General features: G+C 36.7%; 1 protein-coding gene across 11 annotated transcripts in view; it reads left to right on the top strand.

The window, feature by feature from the left end:
• LOC109237713 overlaps window positions 1-25751 on the top strand; it is a 72428-nt gene that overhangs the window by 45586 nt on the left and 1091 nt on the right. For 4 of the 11 annotated variants that reach the window (XM_019404060.1, XM_019404061.1, XM_019404058.1 and 1 more), the window contains exons 6-15: window positions 16464-16688; window positions 17186-17506; window positions 17845-18066; window positions 18521-18853; window positions 19203-19424; window positions 19929-20261; window positions 20368-20433; window positions 20573-20794; window positions 21296-21595; window positions 21988-25715. In XM_019404060.1, the coding sequence (XP_019259605.1) occupies window positions 16464-16688; window positions 17186-17506; window positions 17845-18066; window positions 18521-18853; window positions 19203-19424; window positions 19929-20261; window positions 20368-20433; window positions 20573-20794; window positions 21296-21595; window positions 21988-25692 (5949 nt within the window). In that variant the 3' untranslated portion in view covers window positions 25693-25715. The remainder of the gene's footprint in view (window positions 1-16463; window positions 16689-17185; window positions 17507-17844; window positions 18067-18520; window positions 18854-19202; window positions 19425-19928; window positions 20262-20367; window positions 20434-20572; window positions 20795-21295; window positions 21596-21987; window positions 25716-25751) is intronic. The other 7 variants (XM_019404065.1, XM_019404064.1, XM_019404066.1 and 4 more) reach the window with 7 other exon arrangements.

Here is a 25751-nt window from a genome sequence, read left to right as displayed (position 1 = left end):
CTCCATTGCTAGTGTTGGTGCTCGAGCTCTAGGCTGAGCTCTGCCTCGGCCTCTGGCGCGACCTCAACCTCGACCTCTGCTCCTAGTAGGAGCTACCACTAGGGGCTTCGGCTATTATCCAGCAGTATATGCATTACGTGTTCTCGACATCTACGAGAGAACAATAGTAGAAGAGTTCAATCATCAATGACAGAATAAAATCGCACGACAGAGAGAAATATAAGTGATATTGTTCCTAAACTCCATAGCTTATAAAAGATAAGTACAGAAGTTTCTGTGCCGTTTCTCCAGACTCTACTAATTCTGCTCATGACTTGTGAGACCTAGGCAGCCTAGTGTTCTAATACTAACTTGTCACGACGCAAAATTTCCTCCTTCGGGACAATGATGGCGCCTAACATTTCACTTGCTAAGCAAGCCAGCATTGAGCAACTAGAATTTCTACAAATAGAGTATGAAATAAATACAATTATTTCGAATGAAATGAATATTACATGAGGAAGGGGTCTTCAAGATTTGCGGATGCCAGCAGATCTACCTTGAGTCTCTAAATGTTATAATCTGAGCTGATGCACCTCACGTACAGCTAGTACCTATACCAAAATTTGCACAAGAAGTGTAGAGTGTAGTGTGAGTACAACCGACCCAATGTACCCTTGTAAGTGCCGAGCCCAACCTCGATGAGGTAGTGACGAGGCTATGACAGGACAGTTACGTAATTAAAATTGTAATATATATATATATATATATATATATATATATATATATATATATATATATAGAGAGAGAGAGAGAGAGAGAGAGAGAGAGAGAGAGAGAGAGCAACAAATAGAGAGTTAATGCATATGATTGGGAGGGGACATGCGAAAGGGGGAAAAATATGATAACTACAATAGGAATGACGACACAAATCAATCAAATAAATCATCAAACAATAAAAACGGATAAACATAATGAATAAAGACGGCATGACATCACCCATCGTGCTTTTACTCTCAACCTCAACATGAAACGATAATAATGGCACGACATCGCCCTTCGTGCTTTTACTCTCAACTTCACCATGAAACGAAACTTCACCATGAAACGATTAATATGGAACTACATCACCTTTTGTGCTTTTACTATCTTCATCACGATGTATTAATCAATAAATGAAGCAATAAACTGTATGAAAATTTGGTAGATAGATAATGCAAGAATAAACCATACGTCAATAATGGTTCCAAGAAGCCAAACCTCAACTTTCAAAAATATTCAACCATCACAATTAATTCATAAATACAGAAGAACGATCAAGTAAGTAATAATCTAATCTAAGCGTGAATGTCATAATTAAGGAAGGAAATAAATCACAAGGAAACAAGTCTTACCCGTATGCTTTAACCAAACAACAACACATAAATAATCGTCACCTCATATATACATTGTACCCACATATTTAAACACATAGCAAATAGGCAAACAAGCCATAATCCCTAGAGTCAAGGTTAACCACGATAATTACGTTATTCTGCAATCAACTCAAAGCTCTACTAGGACTGTTCCTCTAGAACCTACCTCCAAACCAATTGTATCTAACCAAAATTGACTCGATAATGTTAAATAATACTAATGGAATGAATTACAATACATAAAGTTAGGATTTTTACACTTTTCCGAAATGTCAAAAAAGCCAACCCGTGCCCGCTTGGTCAAAACCCGAGATTCGGACCAAAACGCATTTACCAATTCATACCCGAGCCCGATTATGTAATTAGTTTAAAAATTCAATCCCCAAATTGATGTCTAAATACCGAATTTGTAAAAAACCCTCAATTCTCCCCAAATCCCTAGTTTTCTATCATGAAAAGACAAAGAATAAATCTAAAAATTAATGGGCGATTTTAGAACTGGAAGAAAATGAGTCAAAGTATGCTAACCTATAAAAGGATTTCACTTCCAAATCGCCTCTAGGACGAGCCCTAATGGAAAGATGGTAAAAATGGATGAAATACCGTTTTTGAAATGTTTAAATGATTGAACGTCGGGTGTTCATCGCGTTCATGAGACACCTTACGCATTCGCAAAGGGCACTACCCAGTTGTCTTACACGATCGCGAATTACTCTACACGTTCGCGTAGGCTTAACCCCCCAGGGCTCGTGTTCTCCTAGAGTAAGTCCATTTCCCAGCCCCCGCCTATCTATGATTATGCGTTCTCAATTGAATTGCCGAATTCACGAAGAGCAGACCTCCCCCCCCCCACTGCTCCACATTCGCGACCAACGTCTTCCATTCGCGATGAATGAAATCCTCCCAGTCACAGATTCCTCTTCGCGATCGTGAAGCACATGACACCAGATACCAGTAGAAGCTAAAACTAGAATTTTTCCTTAAGTTCAAAACACTTGTAGCCTATCTGAAACTCACTCGAGCACTTAGGGTTTCGAACCAAATATACATACAAGTCTAAAAATATTATACAAACTCTCTTGCGCGATCAAAATACCAAAATAATAGCTAGAAATACGAATCTGACACCAAAACAAATGAAATTTTCAATAGAACTTAAGAACTTTCATTTTAACAACCAGACTTCTGAATCACGTCAAATCAACTCGGTTTTGCACCAAATTTTAAAGACACGTGATAAATACAGTGATGAAGGTATACCAAGTTAACCAAAAGCTGAACAAGGCAGCAACAAAGTGAAACTTCGGCCATACTTGAAATTTCTTTAAGTATTTAAACTTATAATTTTCAACAAACAGCGATAAGTCAAAACAGCGATAACGGATAATCCGAATTTGATTCCTGGCATACGCCCAATCCCAAGTCATGATACGGACCCACCGGGACCGTCAAAACATGAATTCGGGTCTATTTGCCCAAAACATTGACCGAAGTCAACTCAAATGAGTTTTTAAGGCACGATTTCATATTTTCATTAATTTTTCACATAAAAACCTTTTGAAAAAAGGCACAGATTGTGCACGCAAATCCAGGAAGGTTAAAATGAGCTATTTGAGGTTTCGAAACACAAAATTATATGCTAGGTCTCTAGATGACCTATCGGGTCATTACACTAATTCGAACCAGTTCCTTTCAAAGTGATCTCTACTTATAACTTTTGTGAAGATGCCAGCCATTTGCTTGTCAGTAACACAAAATTCCATAGTAATCCAACCTTTCTCATAGTTATCCCTCAAAAAATGATGTCTAGCATCTATGTGCTTAGTTCTTTTGTGATGAACCGGGTTGTTGATCATACTAATTGCACTGGTGTTGTGGGGATACAACCTACATCAATTCCAAAGTCCATTAATTGTTATTTGATCCACAAAAATTGAGCACAACATGAGACATCAGCCATATACGCAACTTCAGTAGTAGACAATCCCATATAATTTTGCTTTTTGGTGGCCCAAGACAAAAGACAAGAGCCAAGAAAGTGTGCCCTACCTGAAGTGCTCTTCCTATCCACAAGAAAACATTCATATCCGCATGAGCATAGCCCACATGGTTGAAATTACTATCTTTTGGATGCCATAGGCGGAGTTTAGTGGTGTCTTTTAGGTATCTCTAGATCCTCTTGACAGTGGTTAGGTGAGACTCCTTTGGATTTTCCTGAAATCTAGCACATAGGCCTACACTGAAAATATTGTCACGTCTACTAGCAGTGAGATGTAAACAAGATTATTCCCATATACATCTTCTGATCAACAGATAACCGGGTTCATCTATATCCAATTTTGTGGAATCTTCCATTTTAAACCTCTTAATCAACTCCTTCACATACTTTTGCTGATGGATCATAGTTCCATTTGAATTTTGTTAATTTGTAAGCCTAAGAAGAAATTAAGCTCACCCATCATACTCATTTCAAATTTACTCCCCATCAGCTTAGCAAATTCTTTACTTAACCTATCTGTAGTTTCTCCAAATATTATATCATCAACATATATCTAGACTACCAAGAGATCTTTACCTTTTCCTTTCAATAACAAATTATTGTCAATTTTACCTCTCTTGTAGCCATGCTCAAGCAAGAAATTACGCATTCTTTCATACCATGGTCTTAGAGCTTGCTTAAGCCATAAAGTGCCTTATCAAGCTTGTACACATGCTTAGGACATTCTTGCTTTTAAATCCAGGAGATTGCTTGAAAAATACTTCTTCCTTTAGATAGCCATTGAGGAAGGCACTCTTCACATCCATCTAATGGAGAGTCAATTCTATGTAAGCAGCAAAGGATAGAAGGGGTCTAATTACTTCCAATCTTACAACTGGAGCAAAAGTCACATCATATTCTATGCCCTCCTCTTGACTATATCCTTGAGCCACCAATCTTGCCTTGTTCCTTGTAACTGTTCCATCTTCATCAAGTTTGTTTCTGAAGACCCATTTAGCGGTTAATTACTAATTTGTCCTTAGGTCTTTTTACCAGATGCCAAACTTGACTTCTCTCAAATTGGTTGAGTTCATCTTGCATTGCATTCACCTAGTATGTATCCTGCAAAGCCTTTGTAACATTTTTTAGGTTCAATAAGAGATAAAAAAAGCATCAAAACCACAGAGGTTCTTCAAAAAAGATCTGGTTTTGATTCCATAGGTTTGATAAGTGATTATGCTCCCAATGGGATGAGAACTTTGATACTTGTAAGGTTTCACAACCAGCTGGTTTTCCTTAGATGTTCTTTCAATATTTTGTTGTTGAGGAACAGGTTCATGGACATGTTCCCTCGTTGTTTAAGGATCAGTTCCGCTTTGCTTAGTTCCCCATATTAGGTTACCCTGGGTATAAAGACTTGTTCCATCACATGTTTCTTCCTTTCGTACAACTTCAGGATGGGCTATAGTTTCATTTGAGTTTCTTAGCAGCCCAATTGAGTCATAGTTTTATTCCTGCCTATCAAAAAGAATGTTAGTTTCATCAGAAACAACATCTACAATTTCTTTTATACACATAGTTCTTTTTTTTGTTTTAAATCTTATAAGCTTTGTAATGTGAATAATATCCCAAAAATACTCCCTCATCACATTTGGGATCAAATTTACCTGGGGAGTCTTTTCCGTTATTGTGCATAAAGCACTTGCATCAAAATGACCTAAGGTGTGATATATTTAGCTTTCTCCCTTTAAGTAACTCATAGGGAGTCTTCTCAATAAGAGGTCTAGCCATGCACCTGTGTATGATGTAGCATGCAGTGTTCACAGCTTCTGCCCAGAAGGTGTGGGAAAATGTCTAGCAAGTAACATAGTCCTAGTCATTTCCTCAAATGTCCTTTCTTTCTTTCTACTACTCCATTTTGTTGTGGAGTTCTAGGAGCATGAAAGTTTTATCTATGCCATTCTCATCACAAAATTTATCAAATTTAGCATTCTCAAATTCATGATCAGGCCTAATTAATACAAGTTGATTACCTAGTTGTTTCTGAGTTTTTCTAAAAAAAAAGTGAACATCTCAAATGCTTCATCTTTAGATGTTAAAAATAGTGTCTAACTAAACCTAGAGTAATCATCAACAAACACCATAACATATCTCTTACGTCCTCTTCTCAATATCCTCATTGGTCCACATAGATCCCTATGGACTAGTTCCATCGTCCCGGTAGTACTTACCACTTTCTTTCTTTTAAAGAGAATCTTACCTGCTTTCCCCATGCACAAGCCTCACAAACTTTATTTTCCTTGAATTTAATGTTAGGCAACCCTATACCAAGTCCTTGGAGACTAGTTTGTTAAGTTGGCTTAGACTGGCATGTCCAAGTCTCTTGTGCCAAAGGAGTGGATCATTGTCCAACACACTTAACAAGTGAGTTCATTATCTGAAAGTGTGGACAGATCCACCACATATATGTAATTCACTCTTTTTTCTTGCAAAACCATCTTGTAAGTGGTAAGATTAATCTCAAAGCATTTTGTAGGGGTGAAGGATACTATATTACCTCTATCACACATTTGTGATATACTTATTAGATTGTACTTCAGTCCAACTATCAAATAAACATTCTCGATAGAGTGAGAATCAGTCTTACCTACCTTTCCAACCCCAATGATCTCACATTTCTTTCCGTTTCCAAAGGAGACATTACCTCTTTTAAGGTCCTCAAGTGAAACGAATTGGTTCTTGCTTCCTGTCATGTGCTTAGAACAACCATTATCCATGTACCATATTTGGTTGCTTCCCTTCACTTGGACCTGCAAAAAAAAAAATTAAAGGTTAGTTTTAGGAACCCAAACTAGTTTGGGTCCCTTTCTATAGGAAAAAGGATAAATCAAATTCTTTTTAGCCCAACTTGGCAGCCTATTTTCCGTAGAACAAATTTTTAATTCTCTTGATATTCCTTTTCCTTTGCAGTGCAATCACTCTTGTAGTAACCAATGTTTTTATAGTGTGTGCAAATCTTATTTTCAGAGAGTGTGAGGGACTTATTTTTGGGATCCCACAATTAGGTACAAAATTCCCAAAGCCAAGTCCTCTTCAGTTGCTACTAAGATGTTCTTGTAGCCATGAAAGTGCATTAGAGGACCTGTTCCATTACATGTTTTGTCTAGCTCATGCTTGACCTTAATCAAATCCTCCTTTAAGACTCCTACCAGTTTTTTATTTTTCCTACACTTTCTTCTAAAGTGATTGTGTGTGACCAACTGTCCTTTTACCTATTCCTAATTTCAATTTTAGATTTTCGTATCTAAGTTTTGGGACAGTTGTATCAAGTGCACGAACTTGGTTTTTCAACACAGCATTTTCACTTTCAATTTCACAAGCCCTAAGTTCCAGGTTTTTGCACTTATCTTTCAAAATCATACATTCTTTTGACAGTTGATCCTTTTTATTATTACAACAACAACAACAACAAGCCCAATTTGATCCCAACAAGTGGGGTCTGGGGAGGGTAGTCTGTACGCAGACCTTACCCCTACCTAATTCAGGTAGAGAGGTTATTTCCAATAGACCCTCGGCTCAGGAAGGGCAAGAAGAAGAAGAGGAAAGCAAGGGAGGAAGAAAGATGGAAGATAAAAAAAAAAGTGGCACCAAATAATAGCAACAGGGAATACAATACCCGAGGCGAACAAAACCACATAACCTACTAAAAATCTAAGACTATAAAGGGACTCGCCTACTACTAAGACTATCAGTGAACAACTATAAACTACCAACTAACCTTCTACCTTAATCCTCGACCTCCACCCTCTCCTATCAAGGGTCATGTCCTCAGTGAGCTGAAGCAGCGCCATGTCCTGCCTAATCACCTCTCCCCAATACTTCTTAGGCCTACCTCGACCTCTTCTCAAATTCTCCATGGCCAACCTCTCACACCTCCTAACTAGAGCATCAATGCTTCTTCTTTGAACATGTCCAAACCATCTCAGCCTCAACTCCCGCATCTTGTCCTCCACGGAGGCTACTCCCACTCTATCACGGATATCTTCATTCCTAATCTTATCTCTCCTGGTACACCCACACATCCATCTCAACATCCTCATCTCTGCTACTCTCATCTTCTGCACGTGGGAGTTCTTGACTGGCCAACACTCAGCCCCATACAGCATAGCCGGTCGAACCACCACTCTATAAAACTTACCCTTAAGTCTTAGCGGCACATTCCTATCACACAAAACACCGGAAGCGAGCCTCCACGTCATCCATCCCGCTCCAATACGATGCGCGACATCTTCATCAATCTCCCCGTTTCCCTGGATAATAGACCCGAGATACTTAAAACTCGCTCTCTTGGGGATAACTTGAGCATCAAGATTAACCTCTACGTCTGCATCATGGGTCCCGTCACTGAACTTCCACTCCAAGTATTCCGTCTTGGTTCTACTCAGTTTGAAACCTTTAGACTCCAAGGTCTGTCTCCAAACCTCCAACCTCGCGTTAAGTCCGCTACGCGTCTCGTCAATCAACACTATATCATCGGCAAATAGCATGCACCAAGGAACCTCCCCTTGGATGTGACGCGATAATACATCCATCGCAAAGGCAAATAAAAATGGGCTAAGAGTCGATCCCTGGTGCAACCCCATCATCACAAGGAAATGCTCCGAGTCACCACCCCCAGTCTTCACCCGAGTCTTAGCATTATCATACATATACTTAATCACACTAATGTATGCTACCGGAACATCGCTAACCTCCAAACACCTCCACAGGATCTCCCTCGGAACTTTTATCATATGCTTTCTCAAGGTCAATAAACACCATATGCAAATCCTTCTTCCTCTCCCTGTACTGCTCCACTAATCTCCTTACCAGATGAATCGCTTCTGTAGTCGAACGCCCCAGCATGAATCCAAACTGATTCTTGGAAATAGAAACGCACCTCCTCACCCTAGCCTCCACCACCCTCTCCCAAACCTTCATAGTGTGACTCAACAGCTTGATACCCCTATAATTATTGCAAGTTTGGATACCACCCTTGTTCTTGTAAAGCGGAGCCATCGTACTCCACCTCCATTCTTCGGGCATCTTCTTTTTCTTAAAAATATTAAAGAAACAAACTCAAATCGTCCTAGATCTGTGTATAGAAAATAAATTAGGGTTTTGAAAGAAACCCATATAGAGATGAAGAACCTGCTTAGAAAACCCAAGGATCGTTGCAAATACAGCGTGATTTTGCTTGAAATCACACTGGAGTAGCCAAGAACATGCAAGTGACGAACCCTAGATGCAAGTTGGCATGGCCCTGGGCCCTTGAAGACCTTAGAGAAGGCAAGCATAGCATGAGAGAAGCCATTGGAGGTTCAAGAGACGATGAGAGGTCACCGAAGATAGCCGGAGATGGGAAGTCGGCGGTTGAAGACTAGGGTTAGGTTGAGAGTGTTTTGAGAGAGGAGAGGATCTTAGGGCGGCGGATGTGGGGAAATGGTTAGGGTTGGGGGTCGTTTGGAATAAAAAAGGCAAGACTAAACGAGGGCCGTTGATCTTTTAGATCAACGGCCAGGATTTGACGGGTTTTGGGTCGGGTAGGTGCATTTAGGGCCTGGGTCGGGTTATTTAACCCGAAATTGGGCTGGGGTATTGGGTTTAATTGAGGCTAAAATTGGAATGCAATTTGGCTAGATTTTAAATAGCCGATTTATCCCCATATAATTTATAATAAATAATAGATAATTTCTAAAAAATAATTTTGTGTACTAAAATGATTTAAAATAGATATTTAATGTTTTAAAAAATATAGAAGATCAATTTTATGCATATAAATGTAATTATACATTAACAGGGCTAATATTGAAATTATATACAAATTAGCTTTAAAAATGTAAAATGCAATTATAAAAATGCACTAAAAATATTATGACAATATTTTGGCATAAATATATAATTTAGATGACTAAATTACCTCAACAATGATTTGAGGGATAATTACTGGGGATTTTATGAGTAAAAGGGGAGGAAATGAATCAATTTAAAATCTTTAAAATTATAAAAAAATTACAAAAACCTTTTGCATGCTTACATATGCATATATATGCTATTTTGAAAGTATTTATGCATATTAAAAATATATAGAAAAAATTAGGGTATCAACAGCTGCCCCTCTTTACCCGGGTAACGGATGAAAGAATTTTACGGGTAAAGTAAATGATGGCCAATTTTGACCGGTCGGGATGNTGTTCCAAGACCCAATTCTCAACCTAGAGGCTTTCTTACCCCCCTTCCCACCCCTGGACCCCGCCCCCAGCCCCACCCGAGGACATGACCTTACTCTCACATCGTCCACTACCGCCACTATAAACAAAAGGTATTAGGTACACACTACCACTAAGAACCAATAATGGGGATGAAGGACTACAGGCTACGAACCCGAGTGCTAAAACAACTCAAAGGGAGACTACGAGAACAGTCACACGAGCAGGCACTGGAACAATGAATCTACCACGTCCACGAAACTACCCCTAAGCAAACACAGGATTAAAATGAATAGATGAAACCTTAAGCCTAAAACACTAGTAGAAAAGATAGAAAAAGCAATCAATCGAATCGAAACTGCTAGCAAGGCAACAGCCAATAGATGTGCGCAGACACAATTTCAAAAAAGATGGAACCTGGATCACAGTCGGGACGCGCTGTATCTTTCGACAGATGCTGCGGAACCTGGCGTATAGCTGCTGCTCTACTGCTTGTGCGTGTGCACCTCCCTACCGCCACCAAACAGCCACAAATGTGATACCTGCAAAACACACAAACACCCACGTAGCCAAGAAAAATACAGGCAGGCCGGACTGTCACCGTTACCAGCGGCAGAAAATTAATTCAAGAAAGATGGAATCTGGATCCCAGTCGAGGATGTCCGGACTGCTTGTTTCAATAAGATTCAAAAGAGTTGTTTTCCGGCCCAAAAATTAATTCTTAATAACTTTTTTCTCCTCTGAAGTTTGCAAATCAAGAACAATGAGGACTACTGGTCGCAAACCCAAAGTCCGAAGAGAAATGGGAAAAGCAAAGAAAGAAATGAAATGGAAATTAATGGATTACTGTAAAATTGAAGAGAGTACTGAAGAAACGAACCAGTTTGTATTGTAAATCAAATGCTATCGATTTCCACAATAGTCCAATTCAATCAAATTTTCTCGAGAAGATTTGTATTTCCAGATATTCCGGTGACCGAAAACTGTGACGGAATATTCAAAATTCTCCAAGATAACGGGGGCTAAAGAAAAACGCAGAATTAAGGAAACCAATAATTGATGACTTAAAAACAAGGTATTAAAGAAACCTGCAATCGGAAATTTAAATGGCAATAAAGCAACTGAGCAAAGTGGTGTGTAATCCAATCGCAGAGTGATTCTTTCTTCTTCAAGATTTTATGTGGATTTTCTAATGATGAAATTGCATTCACGTGTTCCAGAAAGAAGAGTTTGAATTCTCAAATAACTCTATATATAACACGTGATCTTCTTTTTATTTTATTTTTCTTGTTGTTTCTTCCTTTTTATTATTAACATCCTCATATTCATCAATCAACTCTAGTAATAACTAAGATAATCTTTCTTTAGACAAAAATTTAATCGTATCTTTGAGATGAAAGATACTAACCTCAGTTTCTTTATCAGATTCTCCAATAGATATTAATGCTCATTCATCATCATCATCATCTATGCTTTCATATGAGCTTTCTCCCCAAGCAGCGCCCATAGTCTTGGTTGATCCTTTGTTGTTGCATTTTTTGCGATGAACTTATTCATTTTTCCTCTTCCTTCGTTCAGCTCTTTCATTCTTCAATTCAATTTTCTAAAAAGGACAATTAAGAAATTATGCACATAATTAGAGAAACAACCAAATATGATAACTCGAATTAACGATGTTGTGATTAATAAACTTCAATATTCATGTCAACCACAATCCTAGAAACGAAGTTTAGCTCCACCTAGACATGGTAGCAGTAACAACAATAACAATCCAGTATAATCCACTAGTGGGGTCTGGGGAGGGTAGTATGTTCGCAGACCTTACCCCTACCTAGGGTAGAGAGGTTGTTTACGATAGAACCACGTCTCCCTCCCTCCAAGAACTCCCCGCCTTTGTCTTCTGGTTTCTCGAACTCACAACTACTTGGTTTGAAGTGGATGGTGTTCACCACTAGAGCCCACTCTTGTCACACATAGTCATGGTAGCAAAACAACAAATCATCTGCAAAAAAACTTAAAGATTACTAAGTTTGATGGAAAAAAGACACAATCTGATGAATTCCGGCCTCAACGGCAGCTCAACGCTCTCCCTTCGTCCAAAGTATGTTTGATCCCCCCCCCCCCCCTCCAAAACAGGTTTAAAACCCTTTTATACATATTGGAACGTGCAGGGTTGAAATCACCAAGTCCCAACTGAATTAGGACGAAATCCGCCCTTGGGCGTCAAGCTTTGTGCTTGCCGTGGTGCTGAACAGTGAACTTTTTAGCCTGCTGTCAACGGCATTTTGGTTGATGTCTGGCGCGAACCCGGTCACCCAACTTATACTTCTTCAAAATTCTTCCGTTTTTACTCCAATTTGCACGCAAACTTTTCAAATCACTTCGAATGGATTCCTACACATATAAATACCATTACTGAGTTCAAGTCACAAATATTCACACCAAAATTAACAAGATTGAGCCATAATGCAAGACAAATTACATGCGAAATATGGAGTTTTCGCCAAATATCACCACCCACGTAAATAGCAGAAACTATAAGACCTGCACCTCCAAATGTGAGTTCCCTTTATCTCTTTTTATTTCACAATTCTGTTTAAATCTAACCATCACAATTTATCAAATATATAAAAATTGCTCACGTTTACATAACTTAAAGAAACTACTCGGAAATATATTTAAGAAACTTATTTCAAATTTAATACCCAGCAATTTTTGTCATTAATTTTTCTCCCTAAACTCATAATTTTGGTGCCCTTATATACTTATCTCTTCTCCTCAACACGAATTTTAAACTTCTTATCTCAAACTGTTGGTTTGTTGAAAAGGGGAGAATTCATACATACACAAGAACAGAAAGAAGCAACCATTCCATACTTTCTGTTGCCTCATTCTAAATCCATGACTCAGATTTTCATCAACTAAAAAGGTTAATCATATTTAGTCTATACAACAACAACAACCCAGTAAAATCCCACTAATGGCGTCTGGGGAGGGTAATGTGTACACAGACCTTGCCCCTACCCGAGGGAGTAGAGAAGTTGTTTCCGAATTTAGTCTATAATAACTTAAGAAAAGTGTGTTTAATTTTTGTACTCGGATGGGGAACTATTATTCAAAAAACACTTACTACTTTTTATGCATGGCTACATCTGCAAAAATGTTTTCTGCAATGACTTTTTATGCTTCTTTCTTCGGTTTCTTTGTATTCTTACTTCTTTCTCCTGATAAATTTTTATGTGTTTTTTATACCTACGTTGGTCAATAATAACTATTTCTAATAAACTTTTCACTTAACGGTCTAAACCCTAATAAAATATTAAGCTAAAGAACTAATTGAAGCATCGATTAAATTAAATAACTAAAAAATTGAATATCGTTCCTATATATTCGTGAAAGGTAAAACTTCTTTTATTAAATTGGTTAACTTCTATTGTTGTCTGCTAATTGATAAAATGTTCGAATTAGGTGTGTATATAGTTCGGGTTGGTAGGTTTATTAATTACTAAATTCAATCAATTATGTCGAGGTTTTAAATCTATAAACCAAATCAAATCAGTAAAAGCCGGATTTTTTATCTCTTTTTTCCAGTGTTTTGGTTTGGTTTGATTTTTTCGGATTTTCCTCATAATATCCGGACAAAAATATAACTAATACTCCAAATATTTCTTTTATCCCCGTTGTCACTAAAGAAAAGCTTCAAGAATTCTATGCGACTGAGCTAAAACAATGGAATGAGTTATATGGGGAAAGGGGGGGGGGGGGGGTCAAGTAAAAAGGAGCAATTTTGTTAGATTGTTTTTATTCAACTTTGTTTGGGCTCAACCGAACACTTATATGAACTATTCGCAAATAATAGTGAAAATAGCACGGACTAGCCAATTTTAGGATTGGTAATTGAAAAATAGCCAGCGTTTACAGAGTCATTGAGTAGTTTAACTAACTTTCACACTTAAATTCCTTCTCCTGTTTAACCTTTAACCTGGCAATTCCAATTGAAGAGCAATCACCCAAGAAGTGCGCTGCTGAGGAATTTTGAAGCCCGGATTTGCTAAGAAACTTGATGAATTTAATTTGGGACTTTTACCTTTCTATACCATATATGAAACCTTATTATCAAAAATGTGCATAGTTTCATATTTATCCGCCATATTCACAGTTATTCTATAAATATTATACCATTCATTAAATACCAATTATTAGGAGCTGATTCCTTCCTAATTAGGCGTGCTACAAATCTGGAACTAAATATTCTTCTAGATATTCCTATTTAGGTGCGCTACAATCATGGAAGTAAATATTCTCCCAGATATTTCATTAAATAAGGAATCATTGTAGCATTAAAATTCCTTATTTAGATTGTTCCTATTTTCACCTAATCTTTCTGCTTATAGTCTCACTTAAACTTGTAGCTGAAAATATCATTATATTTTTTTTCGATGAAAAATAATAAGTTGGCAAATCTAATAGTTGATGTCACTAGGTAGTATTTTTCAAACTCGACAAAGTAGTTGATGTAGCTTTCTAACATATTTCCCTCAATCTATAATTGAGAATACTATAATGAATCTTTAAGATTATGTCTAGTCAAAAATTCCAATTAAACTACAATCGAATGGGAATTGGGATATTAAAATTCAATATACCCAGTTTGTAGATATTTTGTAGATGAATTGTAGATTATTTGTATTATGATTGTAGATGTATTGTTTTCTGTTTTCACAAATCCAAAACAACTAAAACTTTTACAAAATCTTCTGCAAAAAACACAATTATGTCGAAAATACCAATTAAGCTACAATTGAATGGGAATTGGGATATTAAAATTCAATGTACCTAGTTTGTAGATATTTTGTAGATAAATTGTAGATTATTTGTATTCTGATTGTAGATGCTTTGTTTTCTGTTTTCACAAATCAAAAGCGACTAAAACTTCTACAAATCTTCTGCAAAAAATACAATTACGTCCAAAATACCAATTAAGCTACAATTGAATGAGAAATTGTACCAATGTCGAAAATAGCAATTAAGCTACAGGCTACAATCGAACCTCAATCCCACGCACTAGCAGGTTAGATTTATGCTTTCATGTCAACAGGCAGAATATATTTGAATGCTAGCGGCAGGTGAATGCATGTTAAAGCTCGATGTAGAGTAACAGAAAATTCAAATCAGGTGCTGATTGAAGTTAAAACATGAGCTTCTTTGTCTTAATTTTTTTGGGAAATAAAGTATTGGTAATTGACTGCAGTTCACAAGATTTTCAATAACAATGAGTGTAACCAGGAACTTGAATGATTGTTGCTCCTAATTGCAATGTAAGATTTAAGTGTTTCTACATCAATATGCTGCAAATCTATGTTTTCATGATCATAGGTTTTTATGTTTAATAACAGTACATAAACGTGAGTGAGGGTGAGGGTTGGGAGAGAGAAACGTGGGAGGGGTGGGATATACGGTACCTTGAATTAAGGAGGGATATACGCTGCATTAATTGTACCCTTAAAATACACTATGGCATAGAATTGATAATTTGGTATACTAAATGTAATTATATCAGACCTTAAACATTGAGGGTAATAAGGTTTCCTATATGGTATAGGAATGTAAAAATCCTATTTAATTTCTATCCTTAAGGAGAAGTGTTAACGAGTCTGTTGGAAGTTATGGGAAGTTCTGGCGGTTAGAGGTAGAGCTTGTTTTGTTTTTTACACTTTGTAAATGCTCATTTGGTAAATAAGATTGTTTACTTACCAAAAAAAAAAAAACAATTACCAATATAAGCCAAGATCAATCAAATAAAATAATTATATCAATCAACTAATAATAGGTTCTGTCAATCTTGTATGTTATTTATTTTGATCTATTATTCCATTCTTTCATGACTAGTAGCAACATGACAAATCTAAAATTAAAAAATACTAATCTAAAATTAAAAAATGAATTTTTAAAGAAATGGTGTGGTAAATGGAGCTCAATGCCTTTTAATAGTGGTTGTTATCTCATGAAGAAGAAAAAAAGTGTAAAAGACAAAAGATTAAGAAAAAGAAAATGACTAGTAAGTAAATTTTTGGGCTTCTCACTCTATCTGAGGAGTGAAACACACACACGTTGTCACGTCAGCATTTAGGGTGGCAATAATTTCACTTTATATAGTTCATGGGATAATAAAATCTTCGAAAAGAAAAGGTGTGTAGTTGAAACTTCGGTCATAGGTTGAGGGGGTACTTATGCATTTTCCCGTGAAAAATTCATGTATGGTCAAAAATTAGGTTCTCATAATCCTTTTTATTTTTTCCATCATATTTTGGAATTAAAAAGGAAACAAAAAGGAGGAAAATGAAAGACTTAAAAAATTAAAAGTTAGACATATGAAAAATTAGTTTAAGTGTTTGTCATATTTCTCCTTTTTATTTATGGACTAATTTATAAAAAGATCATTTAATAACTCACTGGTAATTTTTTGTGACAGCGCGAAGATAAATTAACTAGTTCTCCCATATGTTGTGATTATTTTCTCTGTTGCTTAATCACCTCCACTTACTTTACTTCACCTCATACTTACACACAAGCACAGATCTCTTTCGTAAAACTTATGACTTATGTTACTCTTTTAACTCCTTATATAGAATGAATAACTTAAATAGAATGATCATAAGAAATATTAAGAGAAAGAATTGAAAAGAAATCAAAGCAAATCGCCAACAATGGTATCTTGCCTTCTCTTCTTTTACATGATCGTGCCTATATAACTATATTCATTCTATTTTCTTTTTCACTGCAAAATAATACTACCAATATTCGGATAAGATTTGATAATGGAGTCATTGATTTGTTATATAGGTGAAGGGAAATCAAGTAAGTTACGATCAAGCGGATTCAATATTGGTGGAGCCATGGGGAGGCACTGGTGGATTAGAATGGTATTACAAGCTGGAAAGTCCCATTAAAGAAATATTGATTGCTCATGGAGATTGTATCGAATCCATCATGTTCAGGACCGTTACTGAACAAGGTACTACCAAAGACTCACCAGAGTTTGGTGGGGATGGAGGTCGAAGAGACAAGGTAGGTCCAAAAAAATTGTGCTCAACATATTTATTTCTCATGATTGGCACGTTCTTCTCAAGTTAACTTGTCACATGTCGTAGGAATGAGCTTAAATTTTGTAATAAAAATTTAATTATCAAGATATGAAAAGTGACATGTTATATGTTAGCTTAACATGATAGTTTAGCATCATTTTGCATTTTCAGTGTACACAACATAAACTCTATAATTACATAAGCATCTTTCTATAGATCCTAACTGGGTTTAACACAAGGCCGGCAAAGCTACGGGTTTAATTGAATCCCCTTCACCTAAAAATTATGTAGAAAGGGTAAATATAATTTACTTATATATCTAAGTTAGTTAAATCCTCTCAATGCAAAGGAAGTGGCAAATTGTCCAAATTTGCTTTAGGTCACAGATTTTGGATCCTACTGTGACATTCTTGTACTTTTCTGAATTCTTGTCAAAGTTACCGACTCTGCTACTTATTTAACCGATTGCAATAATCTCAGGTTGTTATTGAGGTAACTCCATTGGAATATTTAACATGCATCAAGGGGACATTTGGATATTGTGGTAGCTATTCGGTTGTAAAATCTCTATATTTTATAACTAATGCAAAGAATTATGGACCATTTGGGTCTGAGGCTGGAACCCCATTTTCGCTTGTGATGAAAGAAGGTGGAGCTATTGTGGGATTTCACGGGCGATGTGGAGCATACCTTAATGCTATTGGTGTTTATTTGCAGAAACTTACTCCTTTATCAAAGGAACCTGAAGCTAAAAACATGGAGCCAAATGAACGTGTGGTTGAAGAAATTGAAATCCATGACGTATGTTGTGATTATTCCCTTGTTTGCTTAAGCACCTCTACTTCACATTCTTCACCTCATACTTGCACACAAGCACAAATCTTTTCATAAACTAATGACTTAAGAAATAATAAGAGAAAGGTATGATCAGAATCAGGTGATCATAAGAAATAATAAGAGAAAGGGAAAATAACCAAAAAATCAAGGCAAATCGCCAACAATGATACCTTGTCTTCTCTTCCTTTACATGACTGTATCTATATTCATTCTATTTCCTTTTCACTGCGAAATAATGCTACCAATATAGGGATAAAAATTTGATAATGGAGCCATTGATTTAATTTGCTATGTATGTGAAGGAAAATCAAGTGAGTTATGATCAAACGAACTCAATATTGGTGGAGCCATGGGGGGGTAACACTGGTGGATCTGAATGGAATTACAAGCTGAACAGTCCCATTAAAGAAATATTGATTGCTCATGGAGATTTTATACACTCCATCATTTTCAGAACCATTAACGAAAAAGGTACTACCAAAGACTCACCAATGTTTGGTGGGGATGGAGGTCGAAGAGACAAGGTAAGTCTAAAAATATTATGGTTGACATATTTATTTCTCATGATTGGAACATTCTTCTCAAGTTAATTGTCAAGATTAAACCAGTTATAACAGATTATTCATTTAGCTTACAACCTTCAAGTTACCTGATAGATCAACTTAACATGGTAGTGTGGCAACTTTTTGCATCATTTTCAGTGTACACAGCATAATCTTATAGTTATATAAGCATCTTTCAAGTTAGCCGGGGTCTTTCGGAAATAGTGTCTGCGTACAAATCACCCTGCGCAGACCCTACTTTATAGAATTATGCTAGGTTGTTGTTGTTGTTATAAGCATCTTTCAAGTTAAGGATATGAATGCACTTGTTGATTTCGAATCCTAATGTGACATTCTTGCACCTTTCTCTGAATTCTTGTCAGAATTCCTGACTTTGTTACTTATCTAACTGATATGTGATTTGCAATAATCTCAGGTTGCTATTGAGGCAATTCCATTCGAATATTTAACAGGCATCAAGGGGACATTTAGACGTTGTGGTATCCATTTGGTTATAAACTCTCTATGTTTTATAACTAATGTAAAGAATTATGGACCATTTGGGTCTGAGGATGGTGGAACACCATTTTCAGTTGTGATGAAAGAAGGTGGAGCTATTGTGGGATTTCACGGGCGTTCTGGAGCGTACCTTGATGCTATTGGTGTTTATTTGCAGAAACTTACTCCCCCTGCTTCGGCACAGGAACCTGAAGATGAAACAATTGAGCCAAATGAACCTAAGGTTGAAGAAATAATTGAAATCCATGACGTATGTTGTGATTATTCGCTTGTTTGCTTAGTCGCCTCTACTTCCTTAATTTTCTTCACTGCACACTTGCACACAAGCCCAGATCCCTTTCATTAAACAATTAATTTATGTTAGTCATCTGACACCTTATATAGGGATCAGGATCAGCTGATCATAAGAAAAGGAAAATAACAAAAAATGAATGTAATTAGCCAACAATTGTACCTTGCCATCTCTTCTTTTACATGACTGTATCTATATTCATTCTGTTTTTTTTTTTTTTTTTTTGGTTCGCTGCAAAATAATACTTCCAATATAGGGATAAAATTTGATAATGGAGCCATTGATTTAATTTGTTATGTATGTGAAGGAAAATCAATTGAGTTACGATCTAGCAGACTCAATATTGGTGGGGCCATGGGGAGGCAATACTGGTGGATCAGAATGGAATTACAAGTTGAAAAATCCCATTAAAGAAATATTGATTGCTCACGGAGATGTTATAGACTCCATCATGTTCAGAACCGTTACCGAACAAGGTACTACCAAAGACTCACCAAAGTTTGGTGGGAATGGAGGTGAAATAAATAAGGTAAGTCCAAAAATATTATGGTCGACATATTTATTTCTAATGATTGGAACATTCTTCTCAAGTTAAATTTGTGTCATGTCATAGCAATGAGCTTAAATTATGTTAAAATAATAATTAATTATCAAGACATTTGAACCAGCTATAGCAGGTAATTCATTTATTTTACAGTCTTCCAGTTACCATACCGGACTCTTGATATGAGAAAATCACGTTATTGGTCAACTTAATATGATAGTAAAGCAACTTTTTTGCATTTTTAGTATACACAACGTAAAATCTCTAGTTACATAAACATCTTTCAAGTCAAAGATATGAATTCACTCGTTGCTTCATATTTAAGTTTGCCGGTTCCTTTGCATTGAGAGGTTTTCAACTAAGTGTCCAAATTTGCTTTAGGTCACCGATTTTGAATCCTAATATGACATTCTTGCACTTTTCTAATTCTTTTCAAAATTCCCGACTCAGCTACTTATTTATCCGATATGTGATTTGCAATAATCTCAGGTTATTTTTGAGCAAACACCACTGGAACATTTAACGGGCATCAAGGGTACATTAGGACGTTTCAATGGCCATTTGGTTGTAAAATCTCTATGTTTTACAACTAATGCAAAGAATTATGGACCATTTGGGTCTGAGGATGGTGGAACACCATTTTCAGTTGTGATAAAAGAAGGTGGAGCTATTGTGGGATTTCACGGGCGTTGTGAAGTGTACCTTGATGCTATTGGTGTTTATTTGCAGAAATCTACTCCCCCTGCTTCGGCACAGGAACCTGAAGATGAAACAATTGAGCCAAATGAACCTATGGTTGAAGAAATAATTGAAATCCATGACGTATGTTGTGATTATTCGCTTGTTTTCTTAGTTGCCTCTACTTCCTTAATTGAGATCCCTTTCATTAAACAATTAATTTATGTTACTCATCTTACACCTTTTATAGGGATCAGGATCAACTGATCATAAGAAAGGGAAAATAACAAAAAGTGAAAGTGAATTGCCAACAATGGTACCTTGCCATCTCTTCTTTTACATGACTGTGTCTATATTCATTCTGTTTTTTTTTGGTTCGATGCGAAATAATACTATCAATATAGGGATAAAATTTGATAATGGAGCCATTGATCTAATTTGCTATGTATGTGAAGGGAAATCAAGTGAGTTATGATCAAGCGGGTTCGATATTGGTGGGGCCATGGGGAGACTATACTGGTGGATCGGAATGGAATTACAAGTTTAAAAGTCCCATTAAAGAAATATTGATTGCTCATGGATACGTTATAGACTCCATAATGTTCAGAACCATTACCGAACAAGGTACTACCAAAGACTCACCAAAGTTTGGTGGGAATGGAGGTCGAATAAATAAGGTAAGTCCAAAAATATTATGGTCGACATATTTATTTCTCATGATTGGAACATTCTTCTCGAGTTAAATTTGTGTCATGTCCTATTAATGAGCTTAAATTATGTAAAATAATAATTAATTATCAAGACAATTCAACCAGCTATAGCATGTAATTTTTTTATCTTACGGCCTTAAAGTTACCTTACCAGGCTCTTGATATGCAAAATCACGTTGTTGGTCAACTTAATATGATAGTGTCGCAACTTTTCGCAATTCTAGTGTACACAGCGTAAAATCTATAGTTATATCGGTATCTTTCAAGTCGAAGATATGAACGAACCAGTTGATTCATATTTAAGTTTGCTGCTTCCTTTGCAGTGAGAGGATTCAACTAAGTGTCCAAATTTACTTTAGGTCACAGATTTCGAATCCTAATATGACCTTCTTGCACTTTTCTGAATTCTTGTTAAAATTCCTGATTCTACTACTTATTTAATCGATATGTGATTTGCAATACTCTCAGGTTGTTATTGAGGCAACTCCATCGGAATATTTAACAGGCATCAAGGGGACATTTGGATGTTATTATGGCCATACGGTTATAAAATCTCTATGTTTTATAACTAATGCAAATAACTATGGACCATTTGGGTCTGATGCTGGTGGATACCCATTTTCACTTGTAATGAAAGAAGGTGTAGCTATTGTTGGATTTCACGGACATTCGGGGTTGTACCTTGATACTATTGGTGTTTATTTGCAGAAACTTGCTCCTCCCAATTCAGCAAAGGAACATACGGTTGAAGACACTGAAATCCGTGACGTATGTTGTGATTATTCTCTCCTTCACTTAATCACCTCTACCTTCCGTTTCTTCACCTCATACTTCAGCAAATGAACCTGAAACTAAAAAATTGAGGCAAATGAACCTATGGTTGAAGAAATTGAAATCCATGATATATATATATATATATACACACTATTTTTTCTCTTAATATCATGAATCGGATAAATTTAGTTTCTTGTTTGTTTTATTTTATTTCTTTTCGATTAATTGTGACTTTATATACTAAAGAAGAGATACATGCCATGTGTCTGCACATAAATTTCTTTCACTTATTATATTTTCTTACGTTATTAAATCACTTAACCATAATATATAGAGAATTAAGCGTCTTTCTTTGTGAGAGTTTGATATAATGTTTGGTCTTTTAGCAGGTGTCCCTTTCTGCTCTTCGCAAGGACATTGTCAATATTCTGGATTTCATAGAGAGCTTAAAGAATGAAGAAAATGAAAAGGCATTTCACGTGGATCTAATTGGAAAGCTAAAATTAAAGCTGGCACTATTTTGTACATATGTCCAGCTTTCTTATTCAAATATGGAAAATTTTAATTATATAATGACTCGCATAAGACAAGAGGTTGAAACAATTTTATACAATTTTGGCTACTACATGCCGTTCAAACAAGGCATGCGTCATATCCATCCTCGCCTCGTGGAGAATATGGAATATTGTATCGGCTCATGTTATCTTGCTAAATCAAGTGCCTCCATGACTGGGGAGCAATTGGACTTCCTCCTCCAGAATCTCCATCATCTTTCCAAGTATTGTGCTGAACAATATTCTCCATTCGTGACTGAATATGAGATTCTTCGGAATGTATGTGCCAACATACGAGATTTCCACGGGTTGATAGTGAATGGTTGTGTTGGGCATGAGATTGTTGAACATGTCCTACCTCAGTTTCAACTAATGGCTCAGAGAGTAGGACGCTTCCATTGGGAATATGAGTTTCCTGGAGATTCTCGACTCTTCAAACTAGCACAACTACTCTTGAAGATTATTCCAATTGAACTGGAGGTTATGCACATATGTTTTACAAATTTGAAAGCTTCAACATCAGCAGAAGTTGGACGCTTCATTGAGCAGCTCCTAGAAACCTCTCCGGACATTCTTAGAGAATATCTGATTCATCTACAAGAGCACATGGTAAATGTTATTACCGCTAGCACTCCAGGGGCTCGAAACATTCATATCATGATAGAGTTCCTATTAATCATTTTCACTGATGTGCCTAAGGATTTTATTCACAATGGCCAGTTGTTTAAATTCCTAGCACGTGTTGGAGAACTCACCAGGGACGTATCAGCTATTGCTCGCGACTTAGAAGTGAAATCAAAGAATGCAGAGAGTACCAATAAAACAAACAGTGCAACTCTAGGCTTGCTCGAAAATATTGAACCCCTCAAGAGAGAACTCAAAGATGTTTACCTGAAAGCCCCAGACTCATCTCAACTCTGTTTTCCCTTGAGTGATGCACCCCTATTCATGCATCTTCTACTTAGACACCTAAATGATTTGCTCAATTCCAATGCTTATTTAATTGCTTTGATAAAGGAAGAAATCAGACTGGTGAAAGACGATCTAGAATTCATAAGATCTATCTTCATGAATGTTGAACAAGAATTGTATAAAGATCTTTGGGCACGTGTTTTAGATCTAGCATATGAGGCAAAAGATGTCATTGATTCAATTATTGTAAGAGATAATGGTCTCTTACATCTTATTTTCTCACTTCCCCTTGCCATAGAAAAGATCAAGCTTATCAAAAAAGAGATCTTACTTGAGAAGATTCCCAAAAACAAGAGCCTCATTGTTGTAAACTCTCCCAATAAGCCACTTGAAAGCAAGTCATCATCAGCTGAGCAAATAATCGTAGGTTTTGAAGAGGAGACAAATTGGATAATTAGGAATCTCACCAGTGGACCAAAAATGCTAGATGTCATTTCGATCACTGGTATGCCGGGTTCCGGTAAAACTACTTTGGCGTATAAAGTGTATAATGATAAGTCAATTTATGGTCATTTTGACATCCGTGCACGGTGTACAGTCGATCAAAAGTATGACGAGATGGAGTTGCTGAAAAAACTTTTTAATGAAGTTGCTGGCTCAACTTCGAAATTCGGTGAGAATATTGATGTTGCTAATGAGCTACGGAAACATCTGTTTGGAAAGAGGTACCTTATATTCTTAGATGATTTGTGGGACACTGCAGCATGGGATGAGTTGACAAGACCTTTTCCTGAATGTGAGAAAGGAAGTCGAATTATTTTGACGACTCGAGAAAAGAAAGTGGCTTTGTATGCACAACGCCATAGTGATCCTCTTGACCTTCGATTGCTAACACAGGAAGAAAGTTGGGAGTTATTAGAGAAAAAGGTCTTTGGAAAAGAACATTGCCCTGATGAACTAGTGGTTGTTGGAGAAGAGATAGTCCAAAACTGTAAAGGGCTTCCTTTGGTGGTTGATTTGATTGCTGGAGTCATTGCAGGGAAGGAAAAGAAAAAGAGTGTGTGGCTTGAAGTTCAAAATAATTTGAAGTCCTTCATTTTGAACAAGAAAGTGGAAGTGATGAGGGTTATAGAATTAAGTTATGACCATTTGCCTGATCATCTAAAGCCATGCTTACTTTACCTTGCAAGTTATCCAAAGGACGAATTAATTGGAGCCGATGTTTTGAAAATTGTATGGCGTGCCGAAGGATTTGTGGAACAGACAGATATGAAGAGTGTGGAAGAAGTGATGGAGGTTTATCTGGATAATTTAACTTCCAGTAGCTTGGTAATTTCTTTCAAGGAGATAGGTAAAGACCGGACTTGCCAAATTCATGATCTTGTGCATGACTTTTGTTTGATAAAAGCAAGAGAGGAAAAGTTGTTCGACTTCATAAGTTCAAGTGCTCCATCATCATCTTCTTCAGATCTGATGCCACGTCACATGAGAAATGATTTTGATAAGGAGCACTTTGGGCATAACAATTTTGTCTTGTTCGATTCAAAAGCGAAAAGGCATTCTGGTAAGCACCTCTATTCTTTGAAGATAAATGGACACGAGCTGGACAACTATCTTTATGATGTATGTCACCTAAGACACTTGAGGCTTCTTAAAGTGTTGATCCTGGATCGCTCCTTTATCAAGGTGAAAGATTCTTTGCTGAATGAAATATGCATGTTGGTTCATTTGAGGTTCTTAAACATTCAGACAGAAGTTAAATCTCTGCCTTTGTCTTTATCAAACCTCTGGAATCTTGAAACTCTGTCTCTCGATAATGGTAATCAATCCATGGTACTACTACCGACTATTTGGAGTCTTTCAAAATTACGAGTGCTGAACGTATATGCCGGTTCCTTCATTGATTTGGATACAGATGAACCAATATTGACAGCAGAGGACCCAAAGTTAGAGAACTTGAGAACATTAGAGCTACTCGAGCTTTCCTATTCGAAAGACACACATGATATTTTCAAAAGGTTTCCCAATCTTCAAGAGCTTGGATTTTTTCTCAAGGAATCATGGGATTGTTCAACAGAGGGATATTGGTTCCCGAAATTGGACTTCCTAAATGAAGTAGAAATAATCGTAGTAACTTTTCAAAGTTCAAATTCAAGTGATAGCGCACCCTTAGAGTTTGAAAATCGACTGTGGAATTTTCACTTCCCTTCGAGTTTAAAAAAATTGTCGTTGCGTCAGTTTCCGATGACATCAGATTCACTATCAACAATAGCGAAACTGCCCAAGCTTGAAGATCTGTACCTTGAAGACGCAATCATCCATGGGGAAGGATGGAACATGGGGGAGGAAGACACCTTCCAGAAACTCAAATGTTTGACATTGCAGCGAGTGAATCTTGCTAAGTGGGAGGTTAGAGAGGAATCCTTTCCTGTGCTTGAGATATTACGACTGCGGGACTGTCGTAAGCTTGAGGAGATTCCGCCTAGTTTCGGGGATATTTGTTCATTAAAAGTTATCGAACTCCCATGGAGCCCTCAACTGGAAGATTCTGCTTTGGAGATTAAGAAATATGTTGAAGAGACGGCGGGAAAAGACAGGATTCAGGTCCTTGTTCACAAGTCTTGAGCACTTTTACACAGAGAAAATATGTGAGTATATACGAACTTATTACCTCCTTCATTTCA

This window comes from Nicotiana attenuata, unplaced genomic scaffold (assembly GCF_001879085.1).
Source record: "Nicotiana attenuata strain UT unplaced genomic scaffold, NIATTr2, whole genome shotgun sequence".
Lineage (NCBI taxonomy): Eukaryota > Viridiplantae > Streptophyta > Magnoliopsida > Solanales > Solanaceae > Nicotiana > Nicotiana attenuata.
The sequence above is the reverse complement of the archived record's forward strand: the minus strand, read 5'-3'. Positions and strand labels throughout refer to the sequence as shown.